General features: G+C 40.1%; 1 protein-coding gene across 1 annotated transcript in view; it reads right to left on the minus strand.

Moving 5' to 3' along the window:
- KCNB2 (potassium voltage-gated channel subfamily B member 2) overlaps positions 1 to 24791 on the minus strand; it is a 204650-nt gene that overhangs the window by 171459 nt on the left and 8400 nt on the right. Inside the window, exon 2 of the mRNA XM_055706148.1 lies at positions 16983 to 17659. Within this exon, the coding sequence (XP_055562123.1) occupies positions 16983 to 17561 (579 nt within the window). The 5' untranslated portion in view covers positions 17562 to 17659. The remainder of the gene's footprint in view (positions 1 to 16982; positions 17660 to 24791) is intronic.

The following is a 24791-nucleotide window of genomic DNA, read 5'->3' on the forward strand; positions in this document are numbered from 1 at the left end:
GGCTTGACTCAGTATGCAAAAGCCTTAGCCTTTCCCTTGTCCAACTGCTGTAAACTTTGTTTCTTCTCTTTTACAATGTTAAACAAAAAATTTGGAAGACGCATATCTGATATGATGGAACTTCATGCTGAAAACAAATATCACTGAGTATGCCGGTCTGTCCACAATGCACACCAACACTGAGGCTGTCAGCATGGCCCTGCATCCAAATTAAAAAACTTTGCCTCTTATCAAGGTGAATTAATATGAGGGCAGCACCAAAGGGTGATACAGCAATCCAGCTGCTGGTTCTGGGGTAGCCTAGTTGGAATTACCTTAGGAATTTTTGCCCTGCAAACCATGTCAGTATCCAGAGGAAGCCAACTGCACCAATTATAAACCCAACTTGTTCAAATTACACTGGAAGAGTAGGCAGGTTGTAGTGTCTCAGAGGAGATGCTTTACATCTGCTTAGCAAACAAAAGGAATCTTCAAGCCAAAAGACCAGGATGGAATTAAGAATCAATGTCTATAGATAAATATCTAAAATAAAATCTGGATGTTTCTGAAGACTTTACTACCCTTTTATCTCCACTCTTACCACTTCTTTTTGTTTTCCCACGCACAAAGTCTTTTTTACTGACTTCAAATATTAATTCATTTTTCAAGCTACACTGTAGACATCTGATCAAAAGCAAATGATTACTATGATAAGTAGCAGTTAAATTCTGTAAGTATAGTGTAATCTATACATTTTCTTTTAAACAATAGCACTGAAGTAAACATGTCAAGAGTCTCTGGGATCATCTGACAAGTACAGCATTACACCCACAATATATTGGCTAAAATGTCTTTTTTCCCATTAAAAGGAATAGAAACAAGACATTTGAGTCCCTTAGCCTTGTAAGCTTGAAAATCTCTGCCAGCATTATTAAATGAGAACATTAATTAATAAGAGAGGATAAACTCTGCCTGCCTTAAGTCTAAATTAATGTAAGACCAGATTTCCACAGAAAGAAAAGATGGTCCAGATGTAGTGGGCTGAGTGGGATATGAAAAATTTGGATCCAGCTTCCTGCTTTGTCCTGGACTTTGTGTGACCTTAAAGTAGCTGCAGTGTACCTCAGGTCTACGTTTGTACAACAGGGCTTCTCTGCTCTGTCGGGCAACTGTAAATCTCAAATCACTCAATATTACAAGGCACTCAGTACTGAAACAATGACATTAGGGACAGATGAGAACATACATCTACTTGTCTGCATTTAATTTGTAAGCAAGGCTCATTAACTTTACTCCCCAAATACTATAAAAAGTTCATGCTTTTTTTAATAGATGTGTTTTCACCCTGAGGTGAACTTGTGACACTAAATCTTTACTAGGAGTGATTTACACAACAAAAAAAAAAGCTGACAATTATCATATTAATTTTTTCTCAAGCACAAGGTATATCCCTCTCTGGAGTACCTTGGTTTTGGGCTGGTGTGGTGACATGCTTATGTGACCTAGCACAGCTGCAAAGCGCCTCACTTTGCATGGTAACTTTTATATGCACATGCCTAACACATCTACACAAGCTGTCAGTAAACATGATGGAACAGTTGGCCCCTGCTTAGTTTAAAATTCTGTCCTATGCAGTTGGAGAAAACACCGCTTTGCTTTCACAGAAGGAATAATCTCACTCACAAGCAGGCCACTTGTCAGACCTCTTCTTTCAGCAGCTGGCTGGCACTGTGCTCAAGTTCTTCGCTGTGAATTAAAAGACATGGCAAAGTGGAGAACCTTAGTTTGAAATCATATGGCCACTACTATCTCTTTTTGACCAAAAAGTCTGACAATAGAAACAAAAAATTATGTGAAATATTGAGTCAAGGGTTTTTAAGAAGAATTGAGTAATATTGCCATGGATTGTAAGTGCCAGAAGCCTAATATGTACTAGGACTTCAGCACGTTTAGATAGTTGGTGACTACTTTTCTTTTACTCCCTACCTTGTCCTTGGTCTTCTTTCCTGCTGATCTCTTCTAGCATTAGGGAAATGATGTGGTGACTTAGACTGCCTATTCCATTTTTCTAGAACCCTTACCATATGAAATAATGTCAGCACTACAGCTCAAATATTAGGTTGTTATACAGGATGCAAACATAGTTACCTAAATTGTATGGATTATTCCAGCCAACACACAGCTTGCTGCTGATACAGGTTTCCTTCCTTCCTTTGACACGTCCCAACTAGCCAGAGCACCGACACCCTCCTCTGTCCCCATGGCAGGCTGTCTCCAAAGCATGCTGCAGCTCAGCTGCCCCAGAAGCAAGCCCTGGTGCACAGTCCTCAGCTTGCCTGGTGCCCTTCTGCAGTGAGGCTGCATGCAACGCCAGCTGATGGGCAGAGGCTCAGCTCTCACCATCACCAAGCCTGTTAGCCTGGAGCATTATCTATGGTCAAAGGACTATGCTGAAGATACATGCTATTGTGCCAAAGAAATAGCATTCACCAGCACAACTGCAACTACAGATTTGGCATGGAACGGGATGAAAAGACTGCTTTTCCTGTTCAAACACAACCTGGCTCCATGTTTTATGTCTTCATTTTGATCTATTATCTCACTCGCATTTTCTTAGAGTACTGAAAATCTCCTTTAACAGCAACTGTGTTTCAAAATAGCACCCTTAAGCCTAGGAAATCTACCTTATCTGTGACAACTCACCAAACAGTGAATGCCAAAGTATTTGACATCCTTGTATAAATTCATCAGGGCTTTTCATCCACTGAAAAACATATCTTCTTTTTTTCTTACATGCTATATCAATGTTACGACAGTGCACACCAGAGTCAGGGGTGTTTGCCTTTCTGCTATAAACACCTCAAGAGACTTTGGTGAACAACCCTCTACCCGAGAGAAGCTTTCACTTTAGAGAAGTTGTAAAACAACAGTTATGGTAATATTAAAACATAAACATTTTAGCAAAAATATTAAAAATATTGTGAGATTGTTCTATATAGACTAAGAAAACAGAAAGGCAGCACTGCGGGTTTTTGCTTGACTCCCGTCTAATTGACTTCTTCATGCATGTCCAATAGGGAAAAGAACACTGTGTTTATACAGGCATGGGAAATGAAGAGGGGAAATCCTGATAAAAAACCTCTATTCCTCTTTGGAGTTTTACCTGTGTACCTCTGTGCAGGATCAGTGTCATTTCTGTGCCCGTAAGTGCTATTTGCCTATGGCAGAATAGTGGAGGAATTGCGGGAAAGAAATGCTTCTTCCATCCATCGACGCCCGGTTCAAACATCGAACAATTACCATGGGTACTCTTGTAGGCAGACTGGTCTGCCACAGGGACCCCCCAGTCAGCCTATGCCTCTGAAGCATTGCTCCTCCTGACAGGATCACTCCTGAGCAGCCTTGTTCCCGAGGGACAACACTCCTTTTCACATAACTGGAATACAGGGAAAGGTTCAGAGCTTTTGAAGGTTTTCTTCCCATCTTGCCTTTTAAAGAGGGAAGGGGCAAAGGCACCCAGCAGATTTGCAGTCGTGCCTCCTGTCTGCAGCGACTGGCGTGGGCTCTCCTGCAGCTTGCACTGTGACTTTCAGCTTGACTTCACAAGTAGAAGACATCTGTGCCCGCACAGCGCCCTTTGCAGCTGCACCCTGCCTTTCCAGAGCAGCCCTGGCAGAGGACGCCTCAATGGAAGACTGGCAGCAGTGAAACCCTGCTGGCATCTGCCCTCAGCCACTTCTGTGACACACAGCCCCCCGCTCAGGAACACAGGCTTACGTAAGGGCCAGGGGGTGTTTATAAATCAAATTAGGGAGGAAACAGATGATGCTGGAGTTTTAAATGCTGAAGTTACATTAACGTGAATGTGGTATTGCTGAAAAGTATCAGACTGGACACATTATCAGGGGAATTCAGTGCAATAATGGATATTTCTAAGATTAGGCTTATGCTTTCAATTTCATATAAATTCATATAAATTTCAGCTAAAAATCTTATTTTGAAGTAATGACAGAAATCAGTCTGAGAGGGGAGGGCAGATGTGAGCCAGACACACCATTCTCTTCAGAGGAAATTAATTTGCTTTCAGAAAAGAAAAGAGAAGTATTTCAGACGAACCTATTCTCCATACAGGCATTACTAACATCAGTGACTCAATATTGTAATAACTTGTCCCACCATTCCATGACTGGTGGTGTTAACAAGTACTAAGAATGTTTCCGAAAAAGCACATCTAACCCTCATCTATTCTCTCTAGAATACACTCATCAAGCAGATTATCCTTCAGTCCAAGATCTCTCATCTCCGTTAGCTACCCTAATTAAAAAACTCTCTCTTCAACACACTTACTTAATCCAAAACTACACAGAAAAGTACGTAACAAACTGCATTGATTCTTTCTGAATTCAACAGACTGAAGAAGCTACTGAAAAGCTAAAGGGAATTATTCACCATTTCACTATGCAGCAGCAAAGCATTTTGGGTTAATTTCCCATATGTAGTTTAGAATGAAATCTGTGAACACCATCCTCACCATTAGGCAGCAGAATATATCAACCTAAAATTCAGATTACAGTAAACTAATATCAAGTTCACTACAGCATGTATAAAGATTGACCCAAGGGTCAAATGTTGGCTAGCGAAAGTACCTATCAGATACAGCATTTACCATAAGAAACTAAATGAAACTAACAATTAAGAAATTGCCCCTATCTGTACGTCTGTGCTACTGGGCTGAATTTTCCCACTTTACAAATGGCCAAACAGGACCATAACAAATGGAAATGATTTGACCATTGGTGCAGACTTTGGGCTGTTGAAATTTGCTATGGATTTCTTTTAGCTAAAAAAAAAGTTGTTCTCTGTTAAAAGTATCTTCTTTCTTTCTCTCTTTCTCTTCATTCTTCTGTTCCTATCTACTGTTTTTTCAGAACTTGACATGTTCATTTTCCTCTATAGGTGAGATTTCTCAGCTCATTTGTCACAGTGCACCCACCTCCTCTTATGAAAATACAGTCATGAGGAGAAGCAGGAAACTCAGTGCATAAGGCTAAAATGGGACCAGGACAGACATCCACCACCAGAGCTGGAGGAATGAAAATATTTCTGGCAAAAATGCTTCATTTCTGAATGCTCACTAGGATGTCCTAATATTCAGCTAAGGGGACAGGGGGACCTTTTCTGCATCTAATCCATCCCCAGCCACTATGCCTATTAACTGACACATGAAGAGAAAGGGCAAGCTTTTACACCGCTCCCTGTAATTTCCTAACAGGCCGCTCCAGTGGCCTTATAAATGAACTTACAAAGTGGCTCTTTTTTTCCTTTGTTTTAGTATTTTGAAAAATCCACTTTTAAGTCAACTTAAAAATGTTTTAAAGACCCAGAGAAACTCTATTACTTGGCATTCAGTTCACAGCAGTTAGCTTGTATACCTTCTGAAACTGGTCAGCTTGGTTCAGCTTTGTTTCCCGTATCATTTATTGACCTTTGACAGAATAAACAGTAGAAGTGTAGGGAAATTTTATTCTATTTCTTGTCAAAAATAACTGAGCCTTTTCTCAGATTATATTATGTTTTATAATGAACTTCACTTTAGCATGAAACCGCACTCTACTTGTGTCTTCAACTTCAAGCCTTCGTGTATCATTTATTAAAGCAACAGAACACCAATCTAGACTTGTAATGCTGTCTGGAGACGCATTCTCTTTCTTCTCAACACACAAGTTGCTCACCAAGCTGATTCACAGGACCTTTAAAATCATGGTTTATCTCTTGATAAACCAGTGCTTTCATGGCCCTGGTGCCACTCCGGACCTCAACTCAACACCATCAAACACAGCAAATTGCACTGCACAGACCCACTGTTAGGTAACAAACTCCAAAACGACATAGAAAATCTTGAATCGTAAGATGAAAAAAAAAAAAAGTTGGCCACATGCAGCTCATGGACCAAAGGCAAGGCATGTGAAGCCACCAGTGCTCAGCATGCATGGTTATTAAGTGTTCTGCCAGGACACAGAGGAAAACAGTAGAAGCATCTCAAAATGACTCCAGGCTTTTAGTCATTTTGGATTCATTAGCATGGCCTACCCATCCCCAGAGCTTTGAGTGGGTTTCCAGCCATCTGAGTGGGAGATGCAGAAGTGGCTAGTTATCCTGCCACAGTATTGCAAGTGCTTGCCATTCCTGCAATTTCCTTATGGATCACCAGCACAGAGACTAAACCCTACCATGCTGGCCTGAAGGGCTGCCAAGTACCAAACAGACTTCTAATCAGACACATCCTGAATTTACAGGCTCAGCTCTGAATTACGTTTTAGTTGTTTGTCCCTCCTGCTTCAATTCTAAAAAAGGCTGTAGGGTTCAACCAGACGGGACTGGCCTCATACCTAGGTACTCCTTTCATATTACATCTTTTGCCTTTTTGTGCTAAATGCATGTAGGAAGAGTCTAAAGCACTTTGAAGTCAATGTTAGTGTTTCAACAGAATTCGGGGCCACTAGCCAAGTTTTTCTGTGCTGTAATCTCACAAAACATATTTGCATGCATACAGCCACACAGCACAGACCAAGGTACTTTTGGAACAGGTTTTTTCAAACGGCATTTAACTCCACAAAGAATTTATATCAAAATTTAAACAGATAATAGATGAAAATATAAAGGTTTTGTGAGAATAATAGAAATGGAAATAAGTTCCCAGTTCTCAGAAGAAGGCTGTAACACTATCAGATGATCTCTTGCAGTCCCTAAAACAACCACCTCAACTACTCTAACTTAGCAATAGCCACTGTTCTCCAGAAAAGCCTCCCGCAAAGCCAAACATAATGGTAGACGCTTCACTAAAGCAGAAAAAAGGATCAGCCAAGGAGCCTTCAGTAAGCAATCCAAAAGGTGATTACAGTGCATGGGAAGAAACCTTGTGAATGTTTGTCAACAAAACTTTACACCATTGTTGTCTGTCACAAACCTGGTTGACTGAAGAAGTACAAAAAATGGGACCCTCTCAGCAGTTCACCAAAATTACCATCTCTACGAAACATTAAATCAAGGTAAGCTGGACTGTTCCAAAGCATGCCAGCAGCCACCCCGTCCAATGGGGCATTCTGCAAGTGGCCAGCGACACCCGAAACTGTCACTGCAACTTGGCTGTCCTTGAGATTGCTCTGGCGTGTGCCATCCCTGAGCTATTTAAAGCAAAGTCTAACCCTTGTGGTTGCATCTGGAGGGACCTAATGAAAGATGAGTGAAGACACTGAACTCTGGGTAACAAATGTGCCACAGCGTTCTGCAGTGAAGCTCATTACTGCGTTGAAGAAAAAAGATATCCCTTTACGAGCTTTTTTTGTGAAGAACTCGGTCCTGTTGCACTTCTATTCAACTTGGCTTTTAGAGGCTAGAACAGCAAAGCTTAGATAATCCTAGGAGGGTTTAATATTAGTCCAGTGAAGTGCCAGTTTTTAGGCAGGAGCTTAGAGGAACACAACACCATTTCCCACAAGCAGCAGGCATAAAAGGTTCTCAACAAGGAATGAACTTGAGCCTTGGAAATCATGTATGGTTCACCCGACCTCAGAAGTTCACCTTGTCATTCAGATCAAAATTTCCTGAGACTTTACGTTTGCATCCCATGTTCTGGCTCCTCAGTTTTAGAAGAAATCCTGTATGAATATTTGTAAGTAGCTACAAGATGACTTGAAAATTTAGCAAATACGACTCAGGTAGTTTGAAGGTGCTTGAGTACCGAGAGAAAACTACTGCTCTGATTGCTTCCACCATCTCACATATCTTCTCACTGCAATATTGTGAGTTAGAAAAAAAAGACTCAGCTGTCAATATTACATACACTTACACATAGGATATGCATGACTAAAAGATCCAACAACCTGAAACACACTTTTTGAAAATAAGGGCAAGTTTGTTATTATGCAGACTTAATGGTTACAGTGCCTAAGTGTACTTTTCAAAGACAACTTGCCCCTTTCCATTGTTGCTCAAACCCACTAGATGACCTGTCTCAGGTATGGTATGTGGAGTACAGGTATTCATTCAGTCACAATGCCATAACATGCATATGGAAAGGATACTGTACAGTTAACCCGACAGTGTCAAATGTAGGGCTGCTGTCTGGGTCCCAAACGGTGCAAATGAAATACACTGAAACAGAAATACACTTACTTATCCCACCTGAAAACCTGGCCTTATCGCATGCCTCCCCAAAAAGAGAGTCACCAAGGCATATAAAGAGTGGACTGTGGTGGCTTCATAAAAAGCCTCTACTGGGATGCTTTTTTGATCTCAAAGTCACTTTGAAACAGCTGTGCCAGCGTCACATGCTTGTTTTCAATATTCCCTCAAAGGACATGGGGTTCAGTGCTATGCATCAAATATTCACATATCTTCATTAAATAGAAAGCTCATGAGTCTGCCATATGTCATGATAAATACCATGGGTTTTTTACTAAATAAACAACATGCAGAAATCATTTTGTCTTCCTGGTCACTTGGGAGCAGTTTTTTGCTCTTCTACATCTTGCAACAAAATCAGACTCAAACAGAAAGGCCAGTTTTCAGATTATCATACAGATTCATTATACTCTCAGCTTTACAAAAGCAAGACGAAGCTTGTTCATCCAGACAGTAAATGCAGCCCCTTACGTCCAACAGATTTGGTCTGCATAATACCATCACCTTCACAACATTTAATTTATTACTGTATCTCCCTGACATCTGATTATTTCCAACTATCTGACATGGGACAAGACCATGCACTGGCAGCTGCTTATGAAAACACAGAACGGAAGCGCAACATTGTTAGGACATGTGATCTGCCCCTGGGTGAAGGGACAGGCACAACACCCCGGTCTGTCCCCTCAGGCATGACACAGCTTAAGTGACATGTCACAGCTGAAAATCCAGCTCACGAGATGCCTCTGACGATACTGAGAGGCATGCCGTAATGCACAAAACATTACCATCCTAACCAGAAATACTACAGCACATATTTTAAAACGTGTATGTTATTGATGGTAGGCTATACTCAATTTATGGTAACAGCTATAAAAAAAGGGATATGAGCAGTGGTAAAAAAAGCAGTTATCATAGAGTTAAATTGCTCTCTTAACTTAAGAAGGATACATGGGGCTGGGGTAAATTTGAATAATGCTCTCTGTCCATTATGGCAAAGGATAGCTGTTCTCACACAGATTGTACCTGCTGGTAATTCACTGTAATCTTGTATATTCTAAATCCTAGCAGGCTTCTATGTGCAAGAGCCACTGTGTGATTCTGTGAATGGTGTCACAAGTGCAAGTACACTCTAGTCATTACTATAAAACTTTATTTTGCAAAATGTTACCATTAGATCTTATTTCTAAATACGGAGAACAGATTTCCCCAATTTTTAAAATAATTATTCCTGCCTTTTCTCCCCCCTTTAACATGACTCATTATGAATCCTCTTTAATTTTCCTTACTGTATCCATAAAAGCAGAGTCAGTGAAGCACCTTCTCACAGATCCAGGAAAGAAAGATTCCTTCCCTCTGTTCACACAATGAATGTGGATATTCCCTGGTGCCAGTGCTTGAAGCCAGCGATAGACTGCCTGAATATGAGTCACTGCATCTTTGCCCCTGGCACTGCTTCCAAAATTCCAGCATCTGATTTACTGAGAATTAAGTGTCAATAATAAACAGGTCAGTTCAAAGGGCGCTTTACTCACTTTATTCCAATAGTAGTTTTTCGTAAGTTCTTTTAGTAAGTTTACAGCAAGACTTTTCAGCACACCGCAGATAAGATCTCAGGGTCGGAGGGAGCCCATATGTAACAGAGGCATTAAACACCTCTGGAGCAAGACAGATCAGATGGTAGCTGTATTCCCATGATACTTAGGCTGACCAAAAATGCTGAATCATGAGTTACATGATACTTCACATAAGAAGTATAAAGAAGGTAAATAATCTTTTAATGACCAACTCAACAGTGAGCATATACAAGCTCTTAAAACAAAATCAATTAGCTACTGCCAGTCTACTGTGTTCCTTGATATAATATCTATTGAAAAAAAACAATACATTCACTTATATTTCAAGACATTAAAACACTTTGGTTATTAAATATGAATGACTAGGATCAAAAATAATCTCTTTGTCTTACAGTCACATTGACTGACTTTATCATTTGGCACAAAACATAACTTCACCTTAAAAGCAAAGAGTAACAGTAAGTGCCCTGGGCAGCAATGATGGTGAGATGAAGATACACATTTATTACTAGTGAGTACCCTCTGTGATTGAGCATAACTTAGTTTCATCAGATAAATGTCTTTAAAGTATTGGCAGTGACAATACAAACTATAACATTGCTGGTAGAACAGTCAGATAAAGGCTCATAACAAGCGTCCCCCCCCAAAAAAAGTTGAAACCATAGGCCAAACAGAAGTTCAAGCCATGCATCTGCTAGAAAACACCATTTGTCTTCAATGAATATTGTCATGGGGAGACCTTATCACCCTCTACAACTACCTGAAAGGAGGTCGCAGTGAGGTGGGTGTCGGTCTCTTCACCCCAGTAACAAGAGATAGGACAAGAGCAAATGGCTTCAAGTTGTACCAGGGGAGGTTTAGACTGGATATTGGGAAAAATTTCTTCATCAAAAGGGCTGTCAAGCAATGGAACAGGCTTCCCAGGGAAGAGGTTGAGTCTCCATCCCTGGAGGTATTTAAAAGAAGTGAAGATGTGGTGCTTTGGGACATGGTTTAGTGGTACACTAGGCAGTGCTGGGTTAGTGGTTGGACTTCATCATCTTAAAGGTGTTTTCTATCCTGAACGATTCTATGAATCAATGCTCTGACATATACTACATACAATACAAAAACCTGTGGGAATTAAAGTATAAAAGCCATTCCTTATGCTTTAAAAAAGAAACAGTTAATTTTCTGTCATTTTTTCATCCTTGGTCTACAGTTAGATGGGAAAGCACATAAACTATTAAGCTTTTGTAGGAATAAGTGTTAACAAAATCGGAATGACACAAAACATGTAAACCTAAACTGAGAAGAGGACATAAGCAAGAAAAATGTTTTTTCATATAACATAAGAAAGGAGGTAAACATAACAAAAAGTATTTTTTCACTTGAACACTTTGATATTCTTAGTGCAAACATTCAGCTGTTGACAGACACTTCTCTTATGTTTGACAGCTCTTCTTTGCAATACAATCTACCAGCTCAAAGTTTTCCTGAAGTCCTCTGAGTGTATATGATGTGATCTTCAACCCAAAAGGAACCAGCAGTGTACCATTACTTAGGGTTCGCCCCTACATGAACACTGTGTGACAACGAGGAGATAATTTATAAGGACTTGCAAAGGAATACTGAAATGTCTTATATCACACTCAGCTCTGTTCTGAAGTCATGCATAATGACCCTACTAATTTGAACTTGCCCCAAGACCACACTTAAGATGCTCTACAAAGCCTAAATAGGCGTAAGACTCACTGTGAATTACATATGAAAGATGGAAAATAAGAATCAGGCCCCTGAAGTTTAATAGGTGTGCCCTCTCTTGGCAAGTCATTGTAGCAAGCCGAGCCGTAATACACCTGGTAGCTAAAAAAATATCAGTAGCCTGAAAGTCCTCTTTCATGCTCAATATTTCTTTTTTCTCTGGCCCCCCCCACCCCCACCCCCCAAGGTTTTTTTTCACTTAGGTGTTGAGTTGTTGAGTGCAGCACACAAACTCCTCAAGACTTCCAGTCATGGGATAATTATACCATCTGATAAATTAGCGTGCTTTCTACAAAGGAGGAATACTCATGTTACAGTCAGTAATGCAAAGAAAAAAAACCCAACAAAAACAAAAAAACACCACACACAAAACCCAAACCAAAAAACAAACCCCAAGAAAAAAAAAATCAACAAAAAAAAATACGGACAAATGAGCCATGCAGTGAAACATATAAAACTGACAGAGAACACTTCAACTCCATCAGGTTTCACATAACTTTCAAGAAGGTAAACCCCATGCTGCAGAGCCACAAAGGCCAATAATTTACTTTTCTGTGTATGTACATCAACAGGGGTTATACAAAAAAATCAAGGACCGTGTGTGACTGACCAGTAATTTTTTAATGACTTAACTTATTTATACTACCTTTCATACTGGATCAGTTAAGAATCACGCTGAGCTTGAAGGAAATATACATGTGAGAAAGAATGACTTGCATAAGACAGACCTGTAGAATCAATCCAAATCAATTAGTCTCTAGTTGTACTCAAAGGCCAACCTGTGATGTAAAATACCAAATGCAAAATCTGAGTGCTATCTATTGGTAACATTACTGGCAGGTACTTAAAATACTTCTGTAGATGGAAGGTGATTGAGTCAGTATCAGGTATCTTCAGATAGTCATAGGGTCTCCATTTCTCCTAGATATTCCACTTATTTCTGACCCTTCACTCTAGATTTATAGTAGATCATCTGCACCAGAAACATTCTGTATTTATTTAGGATTTAATCAAAATGAGTTTCATCGATATGAAACAAATGTGAGAGAAGTCCAGGCTGTGAGATTCTATAACCAAGAATAAAAGGAAGAGCCCACGCATTAACTCTTTGAAAGAAAATTTATGGTTTCACTGGACTCACAGTCACTCTAAAGTAAGGGTCCTCTGATTTTAAGTGCACTGCACAGAACAGTGTAACACAGATACAGTTAAAAAGGCATCGGCTCCACTAGGTTCGTCCTTAATATCACAGTTAAGTGCTTACCCCTGTAAGCACTTAAGCACTCCAGCTGCAGTCAATTTACATCCACTGACATGAATGCTCATGCTCATGTCTGTTGAAGACTTTCATATGGCTGATACATTGGTCCGAGCTGCTGCTGCTGCTCTAAGAAGGCTGTTACAGGTCCAGCAGCTGTAGTCAGAAGACCAAATGGTGACTGTTTCTAACTTCCTGGCCAAAAACTCCAAGGCAAAAGACAAAGACTTCTGGAGAGAAATGGATGTACCATCAACCCTCTCTGGAGAAGGTCTGTTCGGCTTCAGACTTCTTGGCCATAAAGTTTCAAACTACATTTCTGTTTTGGTTTTGCTTTGCTATACATTAGTAAGGTAACTTTTTTCAAATGTAGTGTTCACAAAACACTGGTTATGCAATATGCATAAATAAATGCCCAGTCTAAAAACTCAGATGTTACTTTGAATCAAAGATTGCCAGATTCTCACAAAACTCTGTGGCTTGGGGACCAGGCTTTGGGACTTCTCTGGAATGCAGAATACACAAAATTCCCGCTCTTCCTAAATCCTAGCACTGCTTCTCATTTCATATCACTGTGCATGTCTGAAATGGCTGAACTTCAGGACATCTTTGGCTTAATCCTACTTAAAAGCTTATAATGAGAACACAGGAAAATGGAGGCAAATCCTGTATTCCTCATTTAAAACCTCTACTGAATTCACAGAGAGCTTTGCTGGCATGAGGGCTAAGCAAGAACTTCTGTGCCTTGAAAATATTCATTGGTGACTGAGATGAGGTACATGCCAGCACTCACTAAAGTTAAAAAAACTCACAAAGTGTGCCTGTATTGTGCAACAGTACTTGACCTATAATGTTCCTTTTTCACTAGCTAGCCATAATTCTCATTTCTTGCCACATATGCGTCTTGGTCTCTCCTATTTATTGTCAAAGACCCTATAAAATACCTGCTGCTCATACGTTGTCACCTTCTGTGTCTCACCTTGCTGTAAGTGAAGTCAATGGCAAACCTTTGTTCACCTCGAAAGGAGCAGGATTTGTCCTGAGATGCCTGATCCAAAGCGGGACTTCCCCTTAATTCAGTAAGCTTTGGATCAGACCCAGAAGGGATCTTAGCAGAATCAAGAAGTGGCAAGACACAGCCACATATCAAAACCACACCTGAGTGTTTATCTCGCATTCCTAATATTTTACGTGAAAGGGATTAAAAAGCAAGCTGTTCCTGTCAACTGCTTGGGCACAACACACGATCTGAATGATTGAACAGGCATCTGTAGGATGGCTATGCAAATTGACGTGGTTGCATGTCTTTCTACAGAAAATAGGGAGAAAATATTTCAAAAGGGAGAAAATATTTGAATTTGAGGCTTCACAGTAGTATTTCCTTATCTGGTTCCCAACTTTCTGCTCTTGAAATCCCACCATTCTTTCTGCTCCTACAGAGAAAATAAGATGGTTGTGCCTCTTGTTTCAGGACAAACCAGCAACTTAACACATAATGGACCAGAAGATGAGAAATCTGAAAGTTACATTATCCAAACACTTCATATAAAATCTTGCCACAGAGCCTAACACAGTCTGTGATGGCTCCAGACTGTGTGGAAGTACATCCAACCAATTCCAGCTTACCTTGTTTTACATGCAACTCTGGTTGTTTGCTTATGTTCCCCAAGTCTGAACGTGCTGCGACAGTTTTTACTCTCCTTTATGTCATTCAGCCATTTCTACAGCTGTCTTTGAGATGCCATGGGTATATCTGACTATAATTTTGGCTCAGATATATATATCTACAGACTGAGGGTCACTAGAAAGATTAACAGAGTGCATATATTACAGGGATTTCCAGCCGCTAAAATCACAGAAACCACATCAAATGGCATTAATTTAGACAGAAGGCAACTGAAATAAAACCATTGCAACACAGATACAAGTGCAATATGAAACTCCCTTTAGCAAGAAAGCATAGAAACCACAACATGCAATCAAACCAGGAGATGAGGGAAAAGGGAAATAAAAAGGTAAAAATAAATATTTAGACATCTGGGGAAATGAAAGAAATAGTGGCTTTAATTTGCAAACTTGAGGGGAAATCTGGCCGGAGTGGCCAAAGGGGGATTTTCTCAAAAGCTCAGTTGCCCTAACTCCTTTTAAGCAAATCCATGATGGGGTGCTGTTAAGTCGTGAGAAGATTTCAGTCAATGGCAAGCACTCATGCAAGTTTAACCATCCCACATTTCTGCATTTAACCACCAAGCAAAAGAATGAACGCGAGTCACAAGGAAAGAACCTAAAACAGAGTATTTTAGTTTTGTGCTATTCATCCAGTCCATATTACTATGTTGACTCCTACCTAGTCTTAGCAAAACACTAATTAAGCATGTATCTCAAGCGCTATAGAAAATTTTCTGTTAAAAAAGACCCACAAACAAACAAACAAAAAAAGCTGTAAGAGTCCACAAACAAACTCGGGTTTTCTCTCCCCTCAAACCTGCCTGCGGAGTACAGTGTGGGATGTACTGAGGCAGTGCCTGTGGCTGGGCGATCTCCCAGCTCATGTACAGTATGTCCCAGCCGCATGGCTCCACAAGGAGATCCTCACGCTTGTGTCCACGAGGAAAAGAGGTCTGTTACAGACCACATTAGTGATGTTTCAGGCCGTGCAGGACTGAGAAGCTGGTCCTGACTCCTGCAGGCTGTGCAGCAGCTGTGTCACAAAAGTGCCGGGGGGGGGGGGGGGGGGGGGGGGGAGGCTGATGGATGCTTGCCTGTACCAAGGGATTGCGGTGTGTAACACAGCCTCCCTGAACCCTTTTTGGCACAACTTATGCCCATCTGCTTCCCCTCTGCTCTTTCTCCTGGAGAGGAACATATGGCCCAGAATATGTATCTCAGAAGCAGAAAATGTATTCATATAGTTTTCTAAAATATTCTGAATACCCTCTTTTTTCTCCTATGAGCTTTTATTCCAGTTATGAACCTTATATTCTGGCACAATAAATATTTTTTTTTATAAAAGTAAGTCCTTGCTTAAACAGTACGCAGCCCACAATGAAAAACTAAACTAAAAAAAAAAATATTGTATGTTGCACTTCAATAGTAAGAAGTTGATATTGCAAGAAAAATCATTGCCAGGATTCTGGGTGTTGTGTATTCCACCATCATATTGTAATACTCACCTTAGGGCAACAGTGTTGCATCCAATAAAAAATCAACAGAAGAAAATAAACTCACAGTTAAGCTTAAGATGAACATCTAAACACCAAACGTTTTTGGTTTGAGTGGTTCAAACTGGAGGCAAGCTTCCACAACTTGCCTCACATTAAATAGTACCTCACGTCACAAACAGAACAATGAAGTTCCTCACAAAGCAAGAAGATCTTTCTTTTCAATAACACTACCAACATCTTTATGTGCAATCCCGCTTCCCTAAGAAGGGTAAACTCTTCCACTGTATCAGTGAGACTTTTCCCAGCTTGCCTGTTTGAAGACAGCAGTACTGGAAAAAGGCTTCATCTGAATGTTTCCTCATTTCTGCTGGAATATATACAAACTTTACATATATATATTTATGTGTGTGTGTGTCTATATGCATGTATGGAATATACACTTCTTTATATACATATACATGTATACATGCAAATATATATATGTGTGTATGTATATATACTTCAGTATTTTAATACTTCATATACAAAACACTCTAATTCTTGACCGTAAAAATGTAGTATTAGAGAAAACATACTACAGTCCTTGCCCAATGTAAAACCATGCCAGAGTATGGCTGTTGGCACTACTCTTTGATAACCTATCCAGCACACCTAATGAGACACTGACACCACACCTCTGCAACGCCTGTCATAGGACAAGCAGCAACACTGAAACATATGTTTTTCATAAACAAATGCTTTTCTAATGAAAAAAAGTAGGTAGTTTTCTCTGGCTGTACTTTCATGGAAGCATTTACTACGAAGTCCATTAACAATCACACACATGTTTCTATTATATACAACACAAGTGAAGCGTAGCAGTTGCCTAAAATCAACTGAAGTCAACAGGATGCCTTCTGCTGAATTCAGTGGGTTCTAGGACACACATTTGGGTGTATTCACTTCATGATACACAGATTTTTTGATTCTTCTTTTCTGTGAACATTTTAATATAAGTTGTTGATTCCTGCATGTCAAATACATGAGTCATGAAACCATTTTCTACTGTCTTTGCATTCAGTCTACTGTTTATCCTACCTTTGCTGCCACAGATGAGTTGGGTTTCTCCAGCAAGTCCCAGAGCTTCTTCCTTTTCTCTGGGCAGCAGGTATTATCAAACTCTTCCCCTTCTCTCTCTCGCAATGTCTCTGCCTCTCTCCTCAGCTCCTCATTCATCTGCTCTTTCTTTTGATGGTATCTTGCCTGGCAGCAAGATTCTAAATATATCTCATCAATCCCCCAGTAATCAAGCTCCTGACCAAAAGAAAGAGCACACATTTCTTCCATCATATGTAGTTTCCCTGTCCTGTAGAAATTCAAAATGGAAGTGAAAGCCCCTGGGTGTCGATCAAAAAAATATTCATTTTCATTTAGATTATAGTCATCACATACTTCTAGCAGGGATTCATGAGTATTGCAGTCTCTGAGCTTTCCTAATCGTGTCCTTGGAAGTCTGTCCAAAGTCCTCCACAGCACTTCATGGTTGAGCCCACCAACATTTATTTTAACTCTCCGTGAGCAGGCTTTGCTCCTAATGATCTCCACTGGTTCTGGAGGCAGTGAAAGGGTAGACCTTGAAGATTTTTTGTTGATCCCTGGTGTAGCCTTCTCAGCCATTCTGAAAAAGGTTCAGTTGTAACACCAGTCTTCAGGAGAGTGAGCTTGGAGACTACAAATATTTGGGCAGAGTTCTCTTCAGACAGACAGCTCCATTCCTGAAGTTAAAAAAGAAAAAAAATTAGAATATTGCAATGTACAATATATTTCCCAATCTCTCTCTGTCTCTCTCCTTCCACGCTTTCATATGCAGATGAAAATTTAATGATGGTAATTTGCTCTCTCTATAATGAGACTCTTTTGTGGTAGTATACAGAACCACTGGAACAACTGGAACAGCTAAGAGCGTTATGTTTAAGCAAAGAAAAAACACACTCAAATTTCTGCTTTCACGAAAGTCAACTGTGAAAGTCTGTGCAGAGGACTTGAGGGTTGTTGTATTGTTTGGTGGTTTTTGAACCAGTTTCTGATGCAGCCATGTTAGTTTAATTTGATTACTTACTAATTAATTTGTGAGGTATCCTAAAGGAAAGATTTTAGGGACATCTCTAAGGAAAAAGTGAGAGGCTAGCTTCCCTTTTATTGAAAAATTCAAATTTTGGAGTTACTGAAACTGAACAAAACCGTTAGAGCACATCCTGCAAAAACAAACTGCATCCCTCCTTCTCTCAACTCACATCCTGATTTGCTGTATTATTTCATGCCCAGATGTTACTCACCAAGCAATTCAATTGCCATCTTGACAAGTCAAACTTCCTAGCACCAGACAGTGCTGAAACCTTTACAAATAAGTCAAAAGAATCCTAACGCTTCAGCAGCCAGCTGACCAGTAATACATGTTGTATATGCAAGGACTGTGCATATTGTTCCCTAGCTCCTCAGAAAGGCTCTTCTTTGCTCCACTTGTTCACCTGTTCAGTTGCTGCAGAGCCATGATTGCATGACAGCAATCAGCAATCTCAGTTTTAATAATCCACAAGTGCATTCTCACTCCCCGTGCCTAGCGCTTCAGTGAACTCCAAAGTGCAGCTGTTCGTCACCAAATCTGGAATACCAGTATCAAACAGGAAGGGATCCCACACACCACCTCTGCTACGGTCCATTATCTGACACAATGCTTAAATAATAACCTAGCAGTGGCATCATGTCCCAAAGGGAAAAAGAATATTAAGAATGTTTAGAGAAGCTCCTCTTCTGAAGTAGGAAAGTCCTCCTTAGGAACTTCCCAAAGCTGACATCTCCTTTTCCCACTCCCTGCAAATCAACAGTTTGGCAGTCTGGTCTTTTTCCTTAAAGCAAAATAACTCCAGCTTTAACAAAGCATTTGCTGTGAACAAGAATTTGATCCTCTTTGCAGAGTAAGCATGAAGGTTGTGATGGGAGGGATTGTTACCTATAAATACATCAGGGGCAAACACTGAGGAGGGAGAACTGTTTGTACTGATGGACCATAATAGCATAAGAAAAAATAGGCACAAACTCACCATAAAAAAAAGGCAGAAATTTGAAAGGGAATTAGGAGATCACAAAGACCAGATCCTGAACAGAACAGTGAGGATCTAGAATAATCCTTTCCTAAAAGTATTAAGAAAAACTAAAGAATTATTTCAGCATGTCAGATGACACAATTAAGCCAGTGTTAAATATGTTGCTAGTATAAAATTAAAATTACTAGATCCCATTATATCTAAACTTTAACAGTTTCTCCAACAACAGATAAAGCAATAATAAGGCTCAGCCATGTATGATGCAGGTATTACTAGACTTCCGTGTCTAAAAACATAAGGGAAAAGGAAAATTACCCATCAAAGTAATATTTACATTTACAGAATTTCTTTCTTTTTTTTTTTTTTAATTTTCAGTTGAGTGCATAACTCACTGTCTTGTTAACCCCCATGATGGCAACAGCCCGAAACATCACCATGTTAGCAGTTTCAAGCTGAACCTACTTCAAAAACACAAGGGCCACATTACTCTGCCTCTTCCTATCCTGCCTCCAGCACTGCACTGTGAAGCTCCCTCCTATCTCCCAGTGCAACCCACAGCACCTCTGTGCCTATTTACGCAAGGGTTTAAGCCTGTAACATGTACCTTCATTCATGAAAACAATAAACTGATAACTTCACTTACAAAGATAAATGTCATATCACAATCAAAGCCCTGACATCAGTAGGTTTACATAATGCATATTGCTTTCTGTTGTGTTTGGTTTGTGTTTTGCTTTTTTTCTTCTTCACCTTAGACTGACTTTTCCTCTGGTTTTACCCTCCTCCTTATTGCACTCCTCACTGGGGGGCTTTGAGAAGGAGGGACTCAAGTCTTTCCAAGGTTTCTTCACGTAATCATCTCCTACTGGTCTGTGATGCATTTATCAGTCTGCTGACATAAAGGCAACCACCTAAAACACCCAGCAGTTATGAAAGGGTATTTCTCCACAGAGGAAGTATTTACAACCTTTTATGAAAAAAAAATCCTTTTAGGCTTTAATGCACAATGATGTTTCTCCTGTAAAGGATGTCTTACATAACGAAACACAAGAATTTAAGAAATTCATAGAGAGGTTCTGTCATGCTCCATAAAATCAGCCAAGCCTTCATACAATTTCTACAGAGGTTCGTTAGTTTATTCACGATTGAATCTCAGAGATTTCTTCTTTTTTTTTAATTAATATGTGTACCCTAATATTAGCAATACCAAGTAAAACACAGTAGGAATCAAGCAGTTGACCTGAATAATCTTAGGTTAGCCATATCCTCATTTGCTTTTCTGATTACAAAAACTAAATATATGCAAGGCTATGCATTGTTTTAGCTCTTATGCAGTGTACTTATCACACAGATTTGTTAAACAATGCAAAATTATAGTGTCACCAAGACCAGTCTAAAGCTGATAAAATATTTTCTGATTTGTCAGTGTAATTATTGGTTGCATCTCCCTAGTTGAGGAAACATGGCTTTTCTAAAAGGCTTTAAAAATTCTGGTTAACTGTGGTCATACTGAAGTCAGCAGTGAAACAACGCTACATTTATTGAGAAGACTGGATCCAAGGTGCTATGTATGTACATATGTACCAAGGGATGAACAACATATAGCACTCTGAAAAGATCAAAAATAAAAAGCATTTTCCCAAATGAAGAATGCTGAAGTGTGAGGGCTATTTTTGCCTTTTTTTCAGAGCTTTTTTCATTGAAATACATAAAAGCAGCTGATTATATGACTTAAAAAAATATTCTTCTAGTTTGCTTCCTAAGTGCCTTTCTTCACACCTTCTGTTGCCAGTAAGTTTTTAAAATTTCTTCCTGTGCAGATTTTCCCCAAGCCTGGACTACAGAGCCTGCTTAGCTTGTGCCTCTAACAAAACTGTAATCAATAGCCTCTATTTTAACTACGTAATATTTTTAACTTTATAATCCACATAAAAAAATTTACACAAAATCACCAGATATTTCAATACAACAAAATTGTGCAAGTGAGTTTACCTTTGCAATTCAATAAATAACCTTTCTGGACTTTGGCTACTGCAACGAACTCAGGACACTGCAATTTTTGTCCCAAGGCAGCTTGAAATATTTTTCAGTTTAGTCTGTTGCCTTAACCTTTTGGCTGTGTGCAAATCCACCATGCACTTTGTCCAGCTTGCACTAGTGAGAAATGAGACTGCCCCTCTGCTGGCCAGCAAAGCCAGCCTGCTGCTCACCAGCTCTGCTTAGCAATTGGTAGAGAAAGACACAAATTCTAACCAGAGACATTTAAGAGCAACTCCAGACACACCCCTTATTCTTTCCTTGCAATAATAAAACTACTTTGTAGGAAAATGCCTGCAATATCAAACCTTCCAAAATCAGAGCCAATTCTTTGCATTAAATAAAACTTAAAATTGTAAAGGCTACTACTCAAAAAGCTAGGGAAAGCAAGAAAGAAGGTTAAGTGTATTCCCCTGTACCATATGCGTACAGCTTTTAATGGTGTGATCCTCCACACCAATCCCTTCTGCTTTAAGTGAACGGGTAATTATCTATTATTTCTTTTCATCTTTCTCATTCAGTATTTGCTCTCTGATGTTATTTAGCATGTCTTACTGCAAACCCAACACTACGCACAGTGACGAATATCCCCCAGGGAGCTCCCACTATCCTGAGTGCTTCCAGGGTATCCCTGAGTTTCCCTTCTCAACATCACTAGGAGGCCATTATTACCAGTGCTTTATAATGGAGGAATTAAGATCATAGATGCCTGAAGTATGCAATAATTCTGGCTGCTCAAATTGACATAGCTGTTTTTTACAGATTCCTTAGCATTTTTATCACATTTGATGGGCATGCCTACATGTGCAGATTAAACCCTCAGGCAAAGGAACTCAGTTACCTGTGCCGTCACATTGCCAGAGCATCGCCTGGCACGGCACTGCTAGGACTCTCCTAAACAATTTGCAGGGATGGCTTGAGAGTCAGCAGGCTTCAAGGTCTGGTCCTAATAAGTGGCTTGTCTGTAGCCATCTGCTTTGGAGCCTAGGTGAGTTTAACTGCATGCACAGTGGTCACCGTGTCAGCTGGCCTCTTCCATGGACTGCACGTGCAAGACTTCGTTCCAAAGATTCACATCAAAGCTACTTCTGCATCCTTAGTCCTAAACTCCCCTCCCAACTTTTGCCATACAAATTACACCAAAGAAGGTGGAGATGCTACACTACATAAGCACACCACTGTTGAAGCACATCCTTTCTGTGCATTTAGGGCACTGTGAGGAAAAAAGTATGTAACATCTAAGAAAAGGCTGTATCATAAGGCCCCTAGGAAAGGGGAACAAATTTGCTTTCTTCTGACTTCTAAGAGACAAATTTTTACCATGTTTGTCAGAAGATGTCCTTTTGTCAAAACTCATTAAGTTTGCAAGGAAAGATTGTATCAATTAATTTCCTTGCTTTGGAAACAAATGCAAGAAGTTTTCAGAATTTGTTGGAAGTCTGCCTTCAATATTTTTTAAACTAGATTTCTGGTTCTAAATGTACTAATGTTTATTTTTTTAAAAAATAAGTATCAAAATGAGATATTTTGGAATTATTAAACAAAATAATTTGGGTGGTCCCATTCCATGTGGGGTTTTTTTTTTAGGTCTGGAAAATCTAATACCAATATTTTTTCTTTTTCCCAAGCAAAAACACTCCCTGAACTCCAGAAAAATCTGGGGAGATAATTGTTGCAATGACTAGTTTGGCTATTAAAAATGACTTATTAAAAGTGTAGCAAAAATCCGACCCGCAGTCTGTATTTAATGCAGATATGTAACACTTTCTGGAAAAACTGCCTTTAGTTTTTTGTAAGCGTAACATCAAGAGAAGTTCAGACTGGACATTAGGAAAAGGTTCTTCACTGAGAAGGTGGCTGGTCACTAGAACAGGCTGCCCAGGGAAGTGGTTACGACACCAAACTTGTCAGAGTTCAGGAAGAGTCCAGACAACGATCTTAGTCACAGGGATTAGTTTTTAGGGTTTTATAGTCTTGCGAGGAACAGGGAGTTGGACTCAATGATCCTTATGGGTCCCTTGCAACTGGAAACATTCTGTGATTCTATGAATCTAATAAGCCTTAGAGCCTGTGCCCATCTCAGCGTCTGACTCTTGAAGCCTAATAACCTGGGGTACAGCAAGTTGGTCAAGAAAAGATAGAGCAAGTTAGTTGTGACAAACTAGTACATTTCTACCAACTAAACAAATTTCTGGAGCTTTAAGTCCCAACTTACTTGATTGTATTATTGTGCTTTTTCCAGCCTCTGCTTTGCTGTAATATCTCTGCTATCCAATGTCTGTTCTTTGTTTCAAAATATGAAGACCTGCAGTTTCTTAATGGTGAGCTGTGGGACCTTTATTAATAGCATTTTTCCTTCATTTCAGTTTTTAAAAAATGGCTGAGATGATAGCTAAAACTGAATAAAAACATCCTGCCCAGATGAGGTGTTCCTTATTTCCATTTCCCACCTTCACAGAAGTCACATCTCATACAGTTAAGGATTGGCAACCTGAACGCAGGAAGTGTCAGGAAACATGTCAAAGTATTCCTGAGCATCGTGTGTATGTCTCAGATTCATATCTATATGCAGGAACACATGCATGCGTTCACAGGAGAGAAACAGCTGAGCTTTGATTGTCCAAACTACCGGAGATAGCACCTGGGCTCAAGTCCTCAGAGCCAAGTGGCTGAAACCACTTGAAGCTACATGGCCTGAAGGGGCAAAGATGTAGCCTGAGCCTGTCTCGCCTGTGACACAGCCTTCCCCATGATCTATGGCTGGCTCACACCAGACCACAGCCGTGGTCAGAGCCATTGCTGGTGGGTGACAGGCACTGTAAGAGAGCTGGGTCTTTCCATGACCAACGACCGAGTCACACCTGTAACCTTGAGAGCTCTGCTTACAGCTGTGAACGGGCTGGTCTCTGGAAAGTCAGATCTTGCTTTAAGAATATATCCCACAAAACCAGCTCTTAGGGCGTGACTATGGCTAACTGGTCTAAAACGCTGATTATGTCTATTTCATCACAGACCTTACAGATGATTTATTCCTGGTATGTGAAAATTTAAACGTTGGCCGCACAAAGACTCAGAGATCTGCAGAAAACACTTGAAAGAGATGGGGCCTTTTATAAATGAACTTTTCAAATCGACTAAATCAGTCTATCTGCTAAATCCCTGTTCTCACCATCTTGAGTACAGACATGTCTTTTAGATGGATGAGATGAACTTCACCAAGGAGCAGCAGACTCAGAGGCTGTATGTATTCCCTGAGAGCCTTGGATAAGAAAAGTCAGAAAGAAATAGGTACGGAGACAGAAGACAGAAAAAGAGGGAGAGTATAACTGATAAAACATTTGTAAAATCTTGTAGTCACACAAGCTTGACAGTTTTGGCCTATTTGCATTTTTTGACTGCCCTAGTAGCATTTGCAATTACTTACTGGAGCTCTTACTCAAGGTAAAGCCTTGTCAGTGGGCCCGAGGCTCCACTACAGGCGATGTGGATAACACACCAAAAGGCTGAATGCTCTTGACAGTGTTCAGTGTAATTTTACCCCAAGACTCATATGGAATTTAGGACTCAAGTGGCTTTTTTCAGTCGGACCTCACCATAACTCTGCAGCTGAGAGCTGGGTTTGGAGCACCCCATCAGACTGCACTGAGGTCTCAAGAGAGCGATGAACATGGCTTTGCCATCCATCCCAGTGCTGAATCAAGATCGCCATCAGCCTTTATTCCAGACCAGCTCTGCTTCTCTGGCTTTCCTTATTAGCAATGCTCTG

This window comes from Falco cherrug, chromosome 3 (genome assembly GCF_023634085.1).
Source record: "Falco cherrug isolate bFalChe1 chromosome 3, bFalChe1.pri, whole genome shotgun sequence".
NCBI lineage: Eukaryota > Metazoa > Chordata > Aves > Falconiformes > Falconidae > Falco > Falco cherrug.